At 41.6% G+C, this 19751-nt stretch overlaps 1 protein-coding gene across 2 annotated transcripts; it reads right to left on the bottom strand.

Annotated features, from left to right (window-relative positions):
- LOC133991727 (EGF-containing fibulin-like extracellular matrix protein 1) lies at positions 1–19066 on the bottom strand. Of its 2 annotated transcripts, XM_062430251.1 has the most exons (11): positions 18908–19066; positions 18215–18318; positions 18016–18061; positions 17545–17823; positions 5999–6121; positions 5584–5703; positions 4024–4143; positions 3787–3906; positions 2803–2929; positions 2521–2713; positions 1–2044 (listed from the first exon to the last, which is right to left on the bottom strand). In XM_062430251.1, the coding sequence occupies exons 2-11, from the start codon at positions 18293–18295 to the stop codon at positions 1883–1885; spliced, it is 1371 nt and encodes a 456-aa protein (XP_062286235.1). In that variant the 5' UTR covers positions 18296–18318; positions 18908–19066; the 3' UTR covers positions 1–1882. The 2 variants fall into 2 exon arrangements, with proteins under 2 accessions (XP_062286235.1, XP_062286234.1); XM_062430250.1 differs by lacking the exons at positions 5584–5703; positions 5999–6121 and having other exon boundaries at positions 18908–18991.
- Positions 19067–19751: the final 685 nt, after the last annotated feature.

The following is a 19751-nucleotide window of genomic DNA, read 5'->3' on the forward strand; positions in this document are numbered from 1 at the left end:
TCCCATTTATCCATCATATTTTATTCAACAATATAACTTTTGCTCTTCAGAGTACAATCAATATAAGATACATATGAAAAAATATATTTTAAATAGAAGAGGAAAAAAAACATTAGGCATTTCATTGAAGGAAGTCTTGACAGCATGAATGATTAGATTAGTGTTATATTGTTTGTGTTTATACCTCTAAGGCACTACGGCTGAAACCACATGAAAGATGGATAACTTTCTGTACTGTTCTGCACAAAAAAGTGGTGACGAGTCCAATAACATACTGCACTGGTTAATGTGGTTTTCAGTGCTGCGTGTTCACAGTGTACAGTGTTTCAGCAATAAGCCAGAATAGACACATGGAGTCATGAAAGGCAAAAGCAGGTAGTGAAAGATTTCTGCCAAAAGTGTGGTGGCATTGTATTAACACTTTAATAATCCCCTGTGTCCCACATGCACCAGCTACAGGGCAAAGCACTGTAATTATCTCAATCACGCAAGTCAGCCTGGTGCCAGTGTGACTTGTTGCCTGGGACCGACATTAGAAGGCCCAGCTGTTCCTCTGGAGAATAACTGTGGCACCAGTGAAGCGGTCAGTCGGCTTTAAGCAAGCACAGAAGTGCATCATGCCAAGGTGTGTTATGAAAGCCGACATTTCCTGTGCGTGTTCTTGAGTTCGAGGCTCACTGTTATTGCCTCTCTGACCGAGGGCTGTTAAGACTGCATCACAGAAACACATAAACAGCTCAACCACATCCACAGAAACCCAGGGCAGCGAACAAGCTCTTTCTCACTCTTTCCCTCTCTCTCTCCCTCTGTGTATCACACTTCCACTTGCTTGCATGCATTAAAAAAGGCAGTCACACACACACACGCACGCACACGCACACACACACACACACACACACACACACACACACACACACACACACACACACACACACACACACAACACACAGATTTGTTACCTAGGTATGTACATGACTTCACTCCTGGGAGCAAAGTCTATGAGCATCAAGCCTGTTGTCGTACAAAGTTTAGTACTCACTCAACTCACTGGCAAATTCCCTCCCTTTACACTTCTGAACTGTTCTGGACTTCTTTGGAAATTATTACTCATGAGTAAAACTATACACAAACTTGCATGAATAGCATGGCGCAGCAGCACTAACCCCTACAACATTTTTCAACAGAAGCTGTGATTTAAAAGGTCTGTAAATGATTTTGCCTCAAAAGCTGCTCATACTGGATAGTTTTCATGTACATTTATATAGAAAATATTTTATTTTTTCCCCCCCTCTTACTTATAAAAGAGTGCTTCATTGATGCACACACAGGTTTACTGTAAGCAGTTGTGGTCTGAACAAAGTGATAAATGTAGGTACAGCTGCATCAAAAATTCATCACAGTTAGGATGTGTGTCCACTAGGCCTCTTTTTCTGAGTGCCATTACTCTGTTCCCAATTTTTTGTACAAATGCAGCAAACAAGTACTACAAGTGAAAATGCTGAATCCAGCACCTTTTTCTGCCTTTCTTGGATCCACTTCAGGCACTTAAAGTCAAAAATGTTTCAACTTTATAGATGTTAAGTGCTTGAACCCTAAAACTATTCATTATAATGCTTCCTGCACCTTGATAGAAAACATTATAATGCTTCCTGCGCCTTGATAGAAAAAGATGCCCAGTGGTCACATTACAGCGTCATCTAGACTGTCATGAGCAAGCCTATTGTAAGTGCTGTGCTGCTGACCTGGGACAGCCTCTGTTATATGTTGTATGCATGTAATGTATGAAAATGTACAGTATGTTATGCTGATACAGGCATCTGCTGTGTTACACTGTTATGTTTGCTGAACCAGACTTATGTTAGGCTGCTGGGAGCTGCGGAGCTCAGAAGGCATAGGGCCCCACTATGATGGTGAGTCGCAGCAGTGAGCTGGAGCGGTAGTTCATGGTCAGATGATGAGTGATCATCTCCAGGTCCACAATGTACTCCCTCGGGCCTGACAGAGGCTTGGTTAGCACCAGCATGGCACTCACATTGCTGGAACGCTGCAAGAAAATATGATCAGACAATAAGTAAGTATGTAAATACAGATTTATCACATTTCTTTTTTATATAATTTAACATTGGTAGGATTTAGTATATTGGAATAGAATTTTTTAGCCATGCTAGCAGAAGGCCTCTATAGATTGCAGTTTTGGTACACCACTCCGGTCCCCATTCACTGTCCCCAGATGACGAATCCTAATGACTTTGGTAATTCTGTAACTTCCTCTAGTGCCACAATGAGGTTGATACTTATTGCTAGCGGAGAGTGGCAAATAATATCTTGGAAATTGGGGAACACAGCATAACTGTAAGACTATGTAACAGGTGTCATACGTTAATATAGGTCTGAACTTTCAACTTTGATAGGATCACATCACTGTAACAGTTAAGCAATTATTTTCCGCACATTACCACCCATTACACTTTCCCCTCAGCCATTTTTGCAACACAAAGAAAAAAATTCACACTAACTTACCCGAAGAAAAAATTCCCCACCCTCATTCCCAGCTTTGATCCTGAAGGTGTTGTGTGTATTGGCATAGATGTTGGTGGCTTGGATCTGGAAGATGTCCGCTGGCACAGTACGGTCTGCCTGGATGCTCATGTACTTGTAGACAATTGATGGAGGGAGACCCTGGCATTCAGTCTGAGACCGACAGATACAACGACTGCAAACACACAAAAATTATGACGATCACAGCCGGGACTGGCTGCACTGATAATAGTGAAACAAAATAAGTGGATGATATTTACTGACTTTTCAGAGGTTTTGGTGTAAGGCGCCTCGCAGGGGTCTCTAGGATAGCAGCGGAAGCCTCCATAATAGTTCCAGCACATGTCATCATCTTGGCAGTTATGGGTCCCCGTCTCACACTCGTTTATGTCTGGTGTTTGTCAGGGCGACAGAGAGAGAAAAAACTGTTCAATAGCCAAAAATAGCTGGATGACAATGCTAATATCCTTCACTTCCAAAACACACACAAACTCTACATGCCTAATGAATCAGAGCTGTGAAAACACAGGCTAAGTTCAGTACAGTTTGGGGAATGGTGCTTTAGCGTTTTAAATGCATTTCCAGCAGCTGTGGAAATGCAAGGAAACACAAGAGGGAAGCCTGCAGGGCTGTAGTCGAGGGAAGCCCCCGACGCAACACCACACAAGCGTAACAGCACTTCTTTCCCTGCAGCACCATGAAAATAGCCCCATCAAAAGTGCCCCAAACCACGGGGCTATTTCTGGCACAGCAAACTGGATTCATCACCAAAAGGTCCCTCTGACACAACAAGCCGGATTCATGGCTCTCTCTATAAAGACTGCACCTGACCAAGGGGGAGAGGAAAAAACTAACAGCTCACTCTTTGAGAGAGCGCCGGAGCTTCAAATAAATCCACTTCAAGAAACCAACATCATGCATATAAATTCACAGAGGTGGCTTAGCAGGGCAACACAACGTTGCTGTGTTTGTGTTGCCTAACCTCTGCATTCTTTCCATGACAGTGCTGGTTGAGAGCAGCTTTCATTCCCCACATGAGAGATAGAATAGTGGATGATAGCAGGAACGATCAAGTTCCTCTCAAAGGTTATCTTCAAAGAGTTCAGGAAAAGGAGGAAGGGAGGGAGAGAAGGGGCCTCAGTTGGGAACCTTGTTGTGTGTGAAAATAGAAAGGAGGGTAAAATAGATAAATAAACTACGAAGGGATTAAGTAAAAGATTGATGGAAGGAGGTGGAGAGGTGCAATACCTTGACATAACCTATTCCCCTGGAGCTGATATCCTTCTGGACACTCACAGGAGTAGCTGCCTGGACTGTTATTGCACTGGTACTGACACATGTAGCTGGAGAAGCTGCATTCATCAATGTCTGTCCAGGAAATATGTACACACACAAATGTTTATATGACGGTGTGCACAAACATGGATGTATCTACAACTGTATTTCTGTATATAGTATGTACAGTATGTGTGCCTGAATATTCACCTTGGCAGGAGACCATGTCTTGGGCCAGCTCATAGCCCTGGTCACACTGGCAAAGGAATGAGCCAATCAGGTTGTAGCAGTGGTGCTGACAGGGAGTCTGCACATCACATTCATTCACATCTGGAACAAATGCAGGAGGTTAACATATATATTTGTCGGATTATTCTAGTTTACTGCAACTTGACACTTGTTTTCATAGCTTCGGCCCCCACTTATATCTATATTACTAACATACTCACCAAGTTAAATTGTGAAATCTAGGAATGCTGTGTACAAGGCCAGAAACACAATCTGTCAGACATTCATACAGGGTTTAGGTTAGCAAAACTCATTGGGTATTATTAACTGAATGGTCAGTTGTAAACATCCATCACAGTTTATAGACCAATTACCTGGTTAAAGTTTGGCCTGCTGTATTTGCTATAGTGGTGCATACACAGCTCTCCTCAGCGATGAGAGATTATTACCAACATTACGGGTGGCTTGTTTGCTTTTATCTCCAGACAAAGTGGTTAAATATTCGACTAACTTGGCTTGTTTACAACGTGACTATCTAACCATTTTAATTTCTTGCCCCGTCTGACTTCAATATACCAATGTTATCATGTTCCCAGATCTCAAAAACTAGGTTTAGTATCCAAACCATAAAGTATGAAATGTGCATTATTATGAAAGTCCAAAGATGAGACCAAAGACAAATTTGTAATCAACTCAGAAATATCTTGCGCAAAGAAAAAACAAAAAAATGACACACTATTTAATTTGTTTATGTAAATTTGGCAAGTAAATTCTCTGTGGGTTTCCCCACAACACAACAGGCCAAAAGAAGGCAGAAAGACACGCACATATGCACACATTCAACAAAACACATGTGCACATGTTTCAACATAACTGGGAGCAAAGTCATGGGGTTTTGATGGATTTCTAAATATGTTTGAGAAATAAACAACTCTCTGTCAATACACAACATTTTCAATAACTGTCTTTGATTTCAGTGGGAGATTTGCTGTGTGAATTCAAGTTGCACAGTCAGTCTCGTGATTGCTTTGAGCATTTAGGCATTCCATGCAGCAGCTTGTGCACCAAATTTAAACCTGACCTTCAAATATCTGCATCCTGGAAAAAACGAGGACTGAGAGAAACAGGATGAGTGTTGCTGTTGTGTATTATTGCAACATCTCTTTACATGTATGTGATTATAACTTTATTTATTTGTGTTTTTATTAATTTCCCCAAGTAATGCTTCTTTTATCACGTTTTATCTCTCTTTTTGCCTGCTGTATGGTTCCACTTCCTCTCCTTCTTTCCTGTAAACTTTGTAGAAGTGTTACATGAATAGAAGTAATGACGATGATGATTATGGTGCTTTGCATTCAGCCTGCAAAGAGCAATAGGTGCACAAATCTATTGATATGCAGTCCAGCAACAGTTTAATTGGAAATCCAAACCAACATAACTTGTCTGAGAGGCTATCTTTGAATTACAAAGAAGAATCTAAGAAAAATATCTTTATAATCTGTATAATATGTTTGCACAAACACACACATGCACATGACTTACCAACACAGCTGTGGTTGTTGCTGGCTAACTTGTGACCTGCGTTGCACTCACAATAGTAAGAGCCTTGGGTGTTCACACAATTATGCATGCAGTAGTGTGTCAGGGCACACTCATCTCTGTCTGCAGGAAAACACAAACACACACAACGATGTACGCAGGCACACACACTGGTTGGATGTTCATTCCCCTGAATCAGACTTGATTAATTAAACTGGGGAAATAAAGACAGATTTACTGACATTAATAAGGTCCGAGTTTGATAGAAAGGTAGTTTGCCAAATATTAAAATCCACGGAAAATTAGATCAGTTTCAGATACTGAAACATTTTCAAGAGGTCAACACTACAGTTTTATTCATTTGATAAAGTGAGAGGACAAAGTGTGTTTTGTGAGTCTGTTAATGACAGAGACTCACCTACACAGTGGTCTCCATTCCTTTGGAAGCCAGTAGGACACTGGCAGGTGTAGGAGCCTCTGGTGTTGTAGCAAGTCTGTTCAGGGCCACAAGTGTGTCTGCTTGTCGCACATTCGTCTATGTCTGCAATGACGCGCACAACAACACACACAGACACACTGAGAAGAAGCTACACGTAGTTAATGCCTGCTCCACTGTAGGTAGAAACATATGGCAGACAAAGCAGAGCAACATGTCTGGACAGTATTTACCATGTGATCTGTGATGTGTGAACTGTTTTCCACAGACAGTATAATCTGTGATCACTGACACCATCACATCACACACATATGGGCATAAACACACGTGTTCGCACAGAGACCGGGTGATCAAATAAAGAGGGCTTTTACTCAGTAGCTCTGGGTGAAGGGGAAAACACAGATCATATCTTCTACTAACAGGACAGCTTTTTGAAAGGGGGAAGTGTGTGTGTGTGTGTGTATATGTGTGTGAGAGAGACTCAGTTGAACAGCTCTACTGATGTTGTGCTTTCTACCATAATGCCTTGCTCTCTCAACAGACATCCATCAGCTCAAAAGCACAGATCCAAACAGATCTTTTATCTCACACCCCATCATTAATGAGTTATAACATGATAAGTAGTGTTTTCATGTTAGAATAAGAAGTTTAGCAACACAAAGCCTAAGTGAAAAAGATCCACTCTCACTGCAGCGTAAATGTATATACTTTAGTTTGACTCACTTATGATGAATATGATATTCTCAATGTCAAAAATAACTGTTTATGTAAATAAAATCAGAAGTGTAAGTGTAAAGTACCTTTTTTCTTTCAAGTTATTCTTTTGACTTAAACCATATTACAGAATATTAAAGTGAAAAAAGTTACTTTTTCAACAGAAATATAAATATTCCAGCTTTGGCTACAATAAATGACTCATTGGGGGAAAGATTCTCCTTTTTGTTGATCTTAAAACACAAACTTTCAATTGTGGTTTCTTTGAAGCCAGAGCCTCTTAAAAAAGTTTTTCTCACAGTAACACATGATGCAACCCTCTCATCCCATTTTTTCTGAACTTCTGTCTTTCTCAATTTCTCTCACACAAACACACACTACAAATACACCCATATACTCTCATCCCTACAGGCCCACCAGCATTCCTCTTGGGTGGTCTGACACAACCCTTCATATGCAGACAGCCAGTGGGCATCAGTTTAACAGTGTGTCAGACAGTTATCCTCAATACCACACACACACACACACACACACACACACACACACACACACACACACACACACACACACACACACACACACACACACACACACACACACACACATACACAAAAGCAGAGGGGGAATTACTATTACTGCATTGTGATATGACACATATGTACCCTAATAATAGTCAGCAGAAAAGAGGCACCTGAATCTGAGGTTGTGTTCCTCTTTCCTATGCCGGCTGTGCTGCTTCAACAGATACGATCATATGATCCAACCTGTAAAACTGATCTGATTTATATGTGCAGGAAAGCCCAACTTGATGCAGCACAGATATCTTGAACTGATATCCATCATGTGATGTGGTCTCAGCTGGAAAAGATCATGCCCTTTGACTACCTCAAATGCCAATCCCACAGCCTCCTCTCTCCAGTGGGACTAGTGCCGGTGAGAAATGGGCCTGACTTGCTGTGGAAAGCCCATGAAACAAAAGGTGGACAGAAGGTAAGTTGTCTTCACTCGTCAAAGGAGGAGGGTTAAAATGTGCTCAGCTCTATGGGGGCACAGTGATAAGATGAAGTCAGTATGTTAGGGACAAAAGCAAGGCTTATCTAGAGGTGCACCTGAGAGACATCAGGTGCAAACTGTGTACGGGGGGGGGGGGGGGGCGCACAGAAAGGGCTTGTTGCTCATTGACCCGCTTAGAAAAGGACAAAGATAAAAGCAGTGTTGTCCTGGAAAATCTGTGCTCTGATGTGGCTTGAAAGGCATCTGGGAAAGTGCAACCGGCACCAACAGGGGGATACCGACCAACTAGAAGAAGCCCAAAACCTTTGTGACAGGAAGCCCTGGTGCATCAGGGTCTTCAACTTTCAGATGCAGCCTCCTAGGCAAAGTGATCTACCTGCTCTGGATGTGGATAATATATTTCCAATTGTGGTGTGTATGGCCACAGATAACAACACAACATAAATCTTTCTTTTGCATGATTTATAAAGATTTAAGTGGGTTGATTGGGTTGCACCTGTCCTGTCTGGGTAACAAGCAATACGGTTGTTATCCCTTCAGTTAATGATACAGTATATTCAGATCCGTGTTACCTTGCAGGTTAGTGGCATTCATTATAAACATGGTTAAACAGCTTCAACAAAAACAACACTTATCTATGATGTAATTTGAACATGCAGAATTTTTCAGGCTGACAACAATACAGTCGCCACAGTGTTAGCTAGCCTTGACAGGCAGTTAGCTGACAGGAGCACTGGGAGTGCAGTCTTGTTGCATCAACCAAAACAACAAAATATTTGAATGAATGTCAACAAATAGTTTAACAGGACAGAGCAACAGTCGCAAGCTGAGATCAAGTTGAATGTGAATCACAGCCACGCCTACTTACTGGAGGTATTTGGTGATTCATTGAGACTGGAAATGCCCTGCCTTCTGGCAGCAGATTCAGACAACACAAGTCCGAGACTCCTGATTACTGATAAAAAAGTTCACTGTTGATGTTGTCACAGTGCCAAGACGCAGACAACAGAAGTGTGATGCCGGTGAAATGTTATGATTTTAGTGAGTTTGCCAGTTTTTCAGACATCACTAACTGATAAATTAACTTATTAACTTTAGAGTCTACAACGAGTGGCTCTGTTAGGCTATACCTGGGTCTAAATGCTGACATCAGCATACTAACATATTAATAATGAGATGCTAGCATGCTGAAGTCTAGCAGATATCACGTTTACAATTTACTGCCAATTTCATTATTTTTGAAACAAAATTTAAAAGATTTTTTTTTTTAAGATTTTGTTGGCATAGACACCTTTATTTAGCAGTAGATCGACAGGAAACATGGGAGAGAGAGGGGGGGTGTGACATGCAGCAAAGGACCTCCAATCGGGATTTGAACCGCGGTCGGCTGCGTATATGGCATGCTCTCTAACCACTCGACCACCTTTGCGCCCAATTTAAAAGATTTTGACCTGATGATAAAAAGTAGATAAAAAGTAAGGGGATCACCAAATTATTAAGATTCATCTTGAGGGGAACATGAATACGGATTACTTTCTTGATTAAATTTCCAGAGTCAAAGGTGATGTCTTCAAATGTATTGTTTTGTCCAACCAAATCCAAAAGCAAAAAATATTCAGTTGACAAAAACGCATCAAATTGTGACTTGAGAACCTGAAATCAGCAAACGTTGGCCATTTTTACTTCACTAAAACAATTATTTGATTATCAAAATAGTTACAGATTAATATTTTGCCAATAGATTATTTGATTAATTAACAATTTCAAGGTGGTTCTATAAGACAAATCAGGTAATTAGCCAAGCAGGAAAATGGTTTCATAATAGGAGAGGTTACATCTTTGATTGAGTTGTTTTACTGCTGCGATTGGTTTAAACATTGTTATAAGCAATTGTGTGCTGTAGTGCCAAACCTAGTTCAGACTTAATTTATGACAAAATCTGAGCTAGAGCTGGTCCACATATGGCTTCAAGGCTTCGGCCTTGAATCAGCTACTGAAATATAGCTGCATTTGCTCATTTGCTCCAGTTTTGGGTCATAGTTGCCTATCAGAATTACATCAGGTGCACTTGGGATGATTTTGGAGTGTCACTCAGTTGGAAAAAGCAACAACATTTATGCCACTGTTGGGCAGAGCGGTTTTGGCTACGTAGATAGCTACATGAATGACTAAACAAGGTGTTGCTGGTGCAGGGCAATTATTTGCAACTGTTGCAACACTCTGAAACATGAGGTGTAGAAACCATGAACTGTTACAGGAAAGAACGTCCTGCACATGATATACTGTAAATTATTTAAAGGTGATGAATTAGTGATGCTTCTTAAGAAGTTCTATGTACGGAAAAGTCAGAGTCATCCTCACTCCCTTCACAAAAGCTTCGAGATCTCTAAATAAAAGCATATGTGCTGAAAGCAATCCAAAGGTTCATTCACAGGAATATCTTGCGGTAACTGCTACTTTGTCACTAAACCTTTAAGAAGCTGCCAGTACAAAGTTCCACAGACATTTGTGTGTGCGTGTGGGTGGGGAGGGAGGGCATCCCACACTGGCTGGCTCCTCAGTCCCATAAAGCCTCCACAGCTTACCACATCCAGTACAGCCCATACAGTTTACACAGAAAAACAGATTTTACTGCAACAAGACATCAAAAGTGATGATGTGTTGCGTGTGGGGAGAAGTGACTATTCTCTGAGGTCAGATTTTTTTTATCAACATTTATTTAACACAGTCTGTTAGTTTCTAAGATAAGGCAGTCCAGAAGAAGAGTGGAAGGAAAGAATGAGGAGAAAGGGTGGAGGCCTTTTTTTTTAAACAAAAAAGTGCTTTTTAAGATTTGAAGTTAGATTTACGGCCGTGTGTGCATATGTGATGTCAGAGTTAAAAACTCCTTGCTTTTCAAGGAGATTAATTCTAAATGCCTTGTGGGAATTGGGGGAGTAACGGGGATGGCGGCAGCTCAAAGAATGTGAGTGTGTGGACAAGAAGGTGGGTGTGTGTATCTGAGGTCCTGTTTGAGGTGCTCGAATATTAAATGGCCTTCTTCTACACCTTATGGGTCATACACTGTCAAGAGGTGCTTCCTTGCTGCTTGTGCATGTGCGTGCATATGCATGCAAAAAAAAAGCATGTGTGTCCAAAACGGGGACTAAAAATTGCTTGGCCTGAATTCAGAACAATGTGTTATTTGCTCCAGATTTATTCTGACATGATAGGGCTTGTTGTAATTATCACTTGAGAGCATTTAGTCTTGTTTTCACTGAACCACTGCAGTGGAAAGCCGGAGTTGTTCCAAAGAACAGTTGGAGCCATCCTGCTGTTGGACAGCATCTCTGTTTCCCTCTGATTATTGGATAATTCAATCTTTGGGAAAGCAGGGGGCAAGATGTGCGATGTTAATAGCCCATAAAATTTCACAACGTCAAATTTATCAGCATGTCATACACCAGCCCCTGAGCGTTTGGTTTTGCTCAACCTTAAACACCTTAATATCACCGCTCCTGGCAAGTGCTGCACGTTGTTTCTTTTTTGTGTGTAATTCTCTCTATAGTGCAGTGTGAAATGCAGCTTTTACTGTCTTGTACATGACCTTAGGACAAATGGGAGTGGTAGTGTTTCCCTTTCATAGCAAGCCCAAACACAAAGCTGATAAGAAATCAAAGAATTCAAGACACTCAAGCCTTACATTTGGTGTATTTCCATCCGTATTAGGGCATGAAATATTTCCATGCTCTGGCTATTCGCACCCCTCCCAAGATTCCCCTCTCATCGCTCTCATTGTTCAGGAGGAACAGGAGTTTCAGTCATGCTGATACTTACTAACTGATTTGTGAGTTTGTTCCGCACTCTTCTAAAGGTCGGGCAGGGTCTTGACGTTCTTGAAATCCATCCAGTGTGCCAGCTACATTCCCATTTTGCTCCGACAGATAATAACCTTTCCTGTTACTCTGAAAATGCTCTGCAACTCTCCTGCTATCCAACCTGGAGATCAATCACTTTACCCGACTGACTGTAGCCATTTACGGCCTTTAAACCAAGTTTGTGGCATGGAAGGAATGAAACCTGTAAATGAGGATGCTGAAATATGGCCAAAATACCACTGCGATAACAAAAATCAAGAAGAGGAGAACATCTGCCAGCGCATGTGAGCGTCACAGTGATTTATAGCAGTACTGTGTCCCTTTCCATCATGAGGTAAACGGAAAGATCAACACATGTAAGCACATCAGAGGAGGAAGCAGCTGGCTGTTGAACAGTCACCGACCTCAGGGAGAATCAACATTAGCACCGAGGAGACACGGCAAAGCTGCTTCCCCTTTGCTCCTTTCTGCCACCGTTGATGTGATGGCAGAGAAAAGTTGGCAGCAAAGTACACAGGCCAAAAGAGGAGCTGCCTGCAGGATGACTGGATTTTATTAATGGAGACTAAAAGTCATAAGAAACTGAAGAAATACTGTCACAGTGGTATGTCCACTGGAAATGTTCTCTGCAATGACATTTATGTGAAGATTCCTCGTGTAATGTGTTTATTTTGTTTTTGGATGTTATCGCTGTGGTTGTTTAAGTAAGTTGTTGAAGTTCTTTGGATTTTTTTGGCTGTTTTAAGATCAGAAGGTTAAAAGAACATTTCCGTAGATACACTGCCAATGTCAAAATACATCTATCGATAAAAGAGGGTTAAATAGTCTTTTTTAAGAACTTTATCAACAGCTGAGGAGTTGCAACATCAACAGGTTTCTGTAAGACAACCTCATAATTAAACTGACACATAGGTCGATTGTACCATGCACTTCAGGACGACCCACAGGAATGTTTTCTAATATGCCACATCAAAAACGGTTACAAATCAATGTTAAAAAATGGTCATGTTTTATGTTAAAAAATGATCATGCTTTATGGTGTGACAACGCTGTGGTTTGGTTTAGGCCCAAAAACGACTTGGTTACAGTTAGGGAAAAATCATGGTTTTGGTTAAAATGATCACTTGACATGTGGTGTGAGTTACTACTTACAGTTAGGCAACCTTCGTCATCATGGCAACAGTAAACACCACGACAATTGTAGTTACGTTTTTTTTAAAACTGTCTTGACTCGCGGTTGGAAAGATGACGCTCACAGTTGGAAGTGGGAAGCAAGCAGCGGTCTCCTGCAGCTAAATCCACTTTTTCCCATTTATCTTTCGAGCCATCATCCACTCAACCGGCCACCTCTGATGATGGGAATTTTTCACTTTATATTGACGTCATCTCCAGGTCATAATTACTACGGCCACTAGATGGCATCTGTCACTCCAACGTGACAATAGGTCATTTTTACCAGCTGAAATATCTTTTGATGGGCTGGGATTCTGATACAGTTTACACACGGAATGTGAGTTTTGAAAGTCAAACAAATCAGTAATGCTGATAACTGCTACTAACCAACAGATCATGACTGGATTTTTGAGGCGGCTACTAAAGTTGATATCCAAGAGCTTGAAAGAGGCTACAGCCATGCTATCAGTTCTGTGAGGTCGTACTTAGGCACAGTGGTATTTTGTGCTACATCAGCATGCACTGTGAAACCGAAAACCATCCCTTAATTTATACGTAACTTATTGTCAATCATATTTTCCTTAGTGTTGCAGGTATTTAGTCATAAAACAAAGATTGGTCAAATTCACATTTTTATGTGATGATGATGCTAGAAAATAAAGGGGTCACCAAAACAAGTACATTTAATCTAGAGGGAATTGGAATGTCTGGCAATTAACCCCATAGTTGTTGAGATATTTCAGTTTCAACCTACCAGCAGCACGACATTGCTATAGGACCACACTGCTAGCATGGCTAAAAAGCAACTGCAATTAAAATGTTCAGACGCTACACTCATTTACCAAAAATTAGTTGGTACAGCTTAAGCTGCAGAGTAGCAGGTTCCCTGAGCAGGCCTGTAAAATCACAGGGCACTGGGACAACCACACACTGAAGGTGCACTGATGCAGGACAGTGCAAATCACCTGTCTGAACACAGGTGGAAGACAAGAGCTTAGCTGGTAATAGGAGGGTTCAACAGGCACAAAGGAGTGTCTCAGGTGTCTTTTTGTTTGATTATCAGAGTGGGTCAGTTTTCAACAAGCAAAGGCTTTGTGTGTTTGATCTCACTTCCTGTCAAACAACAAATTTGTTGCAGAATGTCTTAATTTAACATCCTGTGTCTCCTGTATCGTATTCACTTCAGTGTTCCCTCTGTGCAACAACATTTTCCATATCTATGCTGCTTTCCCTTATCTTTGATGGATGTTTACAGAGAAACAAACAGTAACAGGATAACATCTGAAGGAATTTCCTGAAAAACTGCAATTGCTTGCTGTGTTTCCTCACATCTTTTTACACTGTCTGTGGATCGGTAAAAACCAGTGGCTGGGGTTTATTTCTTCGAAGGGAAATGTCATGATGAGACAACAACAAGTGAAGCTATAAAGTATAAATTCTAAAGGTCAAATCATGAAGCTCGCTGGCAGCGTCTTGTTGTGCTTTGCAACCGCTGGGCTCTCTCTGCTTGTTCTGCTCTCTGCATTCCTGCGTCTCGCAGATCGATCCGATGCTTATCTGTCAAGGTGGTGAGTAATTCCTACCATCACAAAAGATGGGAGCAAACGGAAAAAACAACCACCACTGACATTCCAGAGATATTCCTCCCAAGTGCATTGCATGTTCGTGGAAAAATGTTATTGCATGCACTCGGCCTTGTTCGGAAAAGAACACACGTTCTCTGTCACACAGGGCTTAAAGAGTCTTAATAGAACATATTTAGGAAAGATTTCCATCGAGTGCAGGTGAAGAAGTGTCCAGACGTAGCCGAAATTAGTCAGGCATGTAGGTAGTAATGTGGCCTACCTGACCTCAGGAAACCAGACAGGTAAATAGGAGTGGCATGCCCTTTCATGTCCCACACTGCAGCTCATGAGTATCTAATTTAAAGATGAATAATAAAAAGGCAGCAGCTAAAGTATGTAAACTGAGGGATAACAGGAGGAGAATAACAGAACCCACATGGTGTAAAATAAGATATCGTGCATCTTTGGCCAATATAAAGATGCCGATAAGTTAAGTAATGTTAGTATTTCTTAAACATGGGGGTGTACTCACAAACAGTGAGAGTTAAATATACTGTATCTGCTTTTTCACAACAGATTCGACTACTTGTGATGGACGACTTTAATTTCTGGGCGGTAGTGATCTCACCTTGCCACTTGTCAGCATCTCCCGGTGAAAAACACAGCAAGTATGTGTGTGTATGTATGTACTGTATGGGAGGGGGAGGTCATGGAAATGAGAGGCATCATTAAGCTGTCACACATACAGTAAAAGTTCATAGTTCCTCTGTGTGGCAGCACTGTAGTAGGGCGCCAGCTTCCCCTATGTGTCACTACAACAACACACACTTAAGCTCAGGTTCACGCTGAGGGCCAAAGGGCTTTTTTTTGCCCATATGCAAATAGCTGACCACATGGAAATGAATATTATAAGCTACATTTAATTGGAAAAATATAGGTAAAGTGTATTATATAATCTGTGGTTTGTTTAACTTGTAATCAGCATAAAGAATAGTGTATTTCATATTAGCTTTTTTCCTTTTCAGAAACTTTTTTTTTAGTAATTTAGGTTGTGTTTTGGAAAATTGGCTCCATTTTGTGCAGAGGATTTAGCTGATCTTGCCACACACCGCAATAAGTCACCAAAACAACTCAAGCCATGACGTTGTTACAACCTGGCTTGGTTAGTGCTCCGGCACTTCTGTGGTTATTTAGTCAGTGTCAGCCTTTCATCCTTCCCTTTGCCCTACCTGACTCGGCACTCTAGGCTTCCTCCACAGAGTGGTGAGTTAGCAGGGAAGGAGCCTGCTGTAAGCGCTATTTGATACACTGAGGTTTCCCCCCCTCCATTGGAAATTAATGGGAATTCCTTCGCTAGCAAGATACGTAGCTGTGCAAAACAGCCACTGTGGAAAAGAAAAGAAGAAGAAGAGACAATTCTGTGTCCAAGAACAATTGGCTCATTGTAGCAAGTTAAGGGTAATGACAGAGAAACCAGAGACTGATGTAAACAAAGATTATAACACTATACAGAAAAAAACCAGCACGAGACGCCTTCCAGTTAAAACTGCAGTCATTTCAAAGCAATAACACTGACAGCAACAGCCTATCTTTGTTTAGCCCATGCACTGAAACCACACGCCAGCGAATGACTAAGTATTATGCCCATGCCAGTTCGCTTATGTGGTTACTTTAGCTGATATGCTGCCATGTTTTACACTCCCATAAAACCTAATTGGGTTCCAATTCAGAGAAACACATAAAGCACTTCACACATATCTTTGCCCCAGGTGTAAAATCAAATTTGTTACTTTCACTGCAGCCCTGTGACCGCAGGCCTCGCCACATCGCCACTCACCACACGCCTTTGCCTTTTTGGCAAGAAGAGTTGCTAACCACTGAACACATGTACGGTAATGCACTTTTTCTAACATTATATTTATAGAGCAAACTCTTCATATCTCAACCCCCCACCCCCAAACCACTCTCTCACATTTAAACCAAGACAGATGACAAACTAAAGGCTATAAGAGGTTACGAGTGAGATATCAGAGATTCTTTCTAAGGTTCAGCTATGAACATCTGGCATAAAGCAGCAACGAATGGCACTACTGTGTGTGTGTGTGTGTGTGTGTGTGTGTGTGTGTGTGTGTGTGTGTGTGTGTGTGTGTGTGTGTGTGTGTGTGTGTGTGTGTGTGTGCGTGTGTGTGTGTGTCCGCGTGTGATAGAGAGAGAGAGAGAGAGAGCGAGCAAATCTTTAAACCACTCCCCATTTGAGAGGATCAAAGAGTCTCGTTCAAACACACCCACACAGTCTTGTGCAGTTACCAAAATCAAAAGCAAGTCAAGGCCGGGGGAATATCCACTATAGGTGTAAAGGTTTTCCACAAATTTTATAAATTCTTCTTGATTTTCCCTTGAAGCAGACAACCTCAACACCCCAAAATAAGAACACATTTTATGTTTTTAGGAAGTAGCTGAACTCAGGCCAAAAACATCATGCTGTGAGCAACCAAAGAGTTTAGAAAACATAACATCACGGCAAGAAAAAAACAAGAAGCTTGCAGCACATCTGGCTGCTACGCATGGTTTAGCTGTTGATGACTGTCAGACAGATGGATGTACAGTTCACCTTTGCAGCTTTGCTTATTGAGGCTCTGAAGTCATTAGCAAGTAATTATCAAATACCTACAGTATGTGGCTCCACTAGAGACACATCCTTCCAGGCAGCAGCACTGCATCTGGCCAAGCGCAACAAAAGCACGCTGTTGATATTCAGGAGATAAGAACCCCTTAAGGCCAAATACTTTTCAATATCAAGATTGAATTTTGTTTGTATGCTGCAGTACACAGCAGTCAGTGCAGTGGGAATCCAATCTACACTACATTTTTAGGCTCTTGTAATCTGTTTCATGAAGGCCTCCTTGGCTGAAAGTCAAATCTTCGAATATTCTGCAAGATTAAAGAAAAAAAAATGGAGCAAGCATGGCAAAGCATATTTTGTAGTTCAACCTCTGTTCTTGCTGACAGAATCCGATTTCTCTCCTGAGGAGCTTGTCAACACCACTTGCTGAGATAAGAGGAACAGTTTCCATGTGTTGGCATAAAGTAGTCAAAAATGAAAGGCTAGTTTCTCAAGTTACTTAATATCATCTTAAAGCTGAAAGGAGAGGGTGAGGAGTGTTTTTTCCCCTTTCAAACCCAGCCTATGAGCAGCTGATCTTACCTCTGCATAGGTTCTGGTCATCTGCAGTGAATCCGGGTGCACAACGAATGGTCCGGCTAGGCTGAGAGATCCTGCCACCTGGCAACACCCGTGGGAGGTGTGGTAGGCTTGGTGGGACTGGAGGAACAGGGGGGACAGGATCTGGCAGTGGCACCTGCTCACCGTCCTTACTGATATAGATGACGGCGCTCTTGGGGAGGCAGAGGTACCCACCGAAGTGGTTAATACACTGCATCCCCCCTTTGCAAGCATCATCTAACAAGGTACACTCGTCGATGTCTGACACAGGAAGAGCAGTGTAACAGAAAGACAGAAACAAAGACATTTCATATACCATTTCATTTTCTGTACGGGAACTGGTTAAAGGTAAGACTTAAATTAAGCTTTGATTAAAACAGGTGAAAAATGAAGACAGGATTACACTCATTAAACATGAAAAGTTTTTTCAGTTCAATTTGGCTTTTTTCTTACCTCTGCACTGTTCCCTCACACGGTCATATTCATACCCTTCTGTGCACTGTGAGGGAAAGATAATGATCACCATAAGATTTTCATTTGTAAAAACCCTGTGTTCTCCATCAGGAAATGCAGGTGGAGTATCTCAACCAGAGCACCTTATGGTAAAACCTGCACTAACATTTAAATTTAATTTAAAAAACCTTCCACTTACTGTGTAGGAGATGGGCTCCTCAGCCTCCTGAGAGAGGACGTGTGTGAGAAGCGCACAAAGAAAGACGCAGATCCCCAGCATGTCGACGAACCGTCGGAGCGGCACTGTAACGAGATGCAGAGCAACAAAGTGGATAGAGCGTGCAAGATCATTTTTTGCTTGACAAGCCTACACGTTTTAATACCAGTTATTACATCATTGATGGCATTGCTTAACGAGTCCCAACATCTCCCGCTGCTGGCGTGATGTTTATGTTGGCACCGCTCCAGCTAAATCTGCGACTTCGACTGAGTGAAGTCTTGTTCTGCTGTTTTTCTCCAAAAGGATTAGTGCGTAATACGCGTAAAGATCGTGCGTAAACATGCCCTTGTGTGTCAGTCAGTGTCGGGAAAATGAACGAGTTAATCAGCCATACAGAGCTCGTGTTGATTAAATCTCTGCCTTTGCACTAAATAGGTTACATGTCCAACTTAACAAGCTGCTCGATCAAATGTTGTGTGCGCTCTCTTGATTCCAGCCTTGTCTCAGGATACTGACACTTGTTACTGGAAAATTCCTTGAGACAGGCAAAACAAAATCAGAAACAAGTGCCACTGCAGAGATGAGCAGCTCTTTAGTGTGTACAGTTTTCATTACATGATCAAAGCGTTGAATGCAGTAGCTTTGTCATCCCATGGCGCCTTGGAGACGTACCTGGAATTACCTGCAGATCTCCAACTCTCTTGGCGTGCAGAAGAAAAACGTCCTTGGTTTGTGTTTTGTTTTGCTGCAGATCCAAGAGCGCGCGAAGCCTTTTTATCCTGCAAACTGTGCAGTGGATGTCAGATGGTTTGTTGGAGTGCAAGCAGCACTTGTGATGAACATGCAGCTCGTACAGTATGACATGCTGGGGGCGGTGTACCGGGCAGGTTGAGCTCAGGGTTTTTCTCTCACCGGGTTGCAGTAAATGATCAGCAGGCTGCAGTGGCTCCCTCTATGGACTGACGACTAGTCACCATAAAAATATAAAATCTTACATTCTGGGTTATCAGAAATTCCTGTATAGTCATAACTGGTTCTACTTCTGCACGTTTATTCACGAAAACATATTTTTAAGCCTTACAAGTAACACTGCATTTCTAATTTGGGCACACATGCAGTAAAGCTTGATCCTAAAATCCATTGATCAATAACTCATTATAGATTATTCAGTTTAAAAAATCAGCAATTAAATATGTAATGACTTTTCCCTGTACCAGTGTTCTTTTAACACTTCTTTAGGGAGTTTAGTGGTATTGTTCTTATATTTTGGGATGATTTCAGTATTTACAAGGAACTCCCATTTCATTTTTACATTCTCACACCATTTGTGAGTTATTTTAAGATTATACCTCAATAAGGTTGGGGAAAGCCATCATGCTGTGGGGGACCACGATGCTTCTGTATGTATATGTACAGTATGTGTGTGCAGCAGGTGGTAAAATCAAATCATGTGTTGAAGACCTCTGTCAGCAACTACTACATTAGCCTCTAATACATTTCATGGTGTTTACAAGAT

The sequence above is a fragment of the Scomber scombrus genome, chromosome 12, assembly GCF_963691925.1.
Source record: "Scomber scombrus chromosome 12, fScoSco1.1, whole genome shotgun sequence".
Classification (NCBI taxonomy): Eukaryota; Metazoa; Chordata; class Actinopteri; order Scombriformes; family Scombridae; genus Scomber; species Scomber scombrus.

Coding starts and splice junctions, on each gene's coding strand:
- LOC133991727 (XM_062430251.1), bottom strand. CDS start 18,295: ATGCTGGGGATCTGCGTCTTTCTTTGTGCGCTTCTCACACACGTCCTC. Junction 5,704..5,998: donor GAATGGAGACCACTGTGTAG/GTGAGTCTCTGT, acceptor GTTTTCCTGCAG/ACAGAGATGAGTGTGCCCTG. Junction 2,930..3,786: donor GGGGAATAGGTTATGTCAAG/GTATTGCACCTC, acceptor GACAAACACCAG/ACATAAACGAGTGTGAGACG.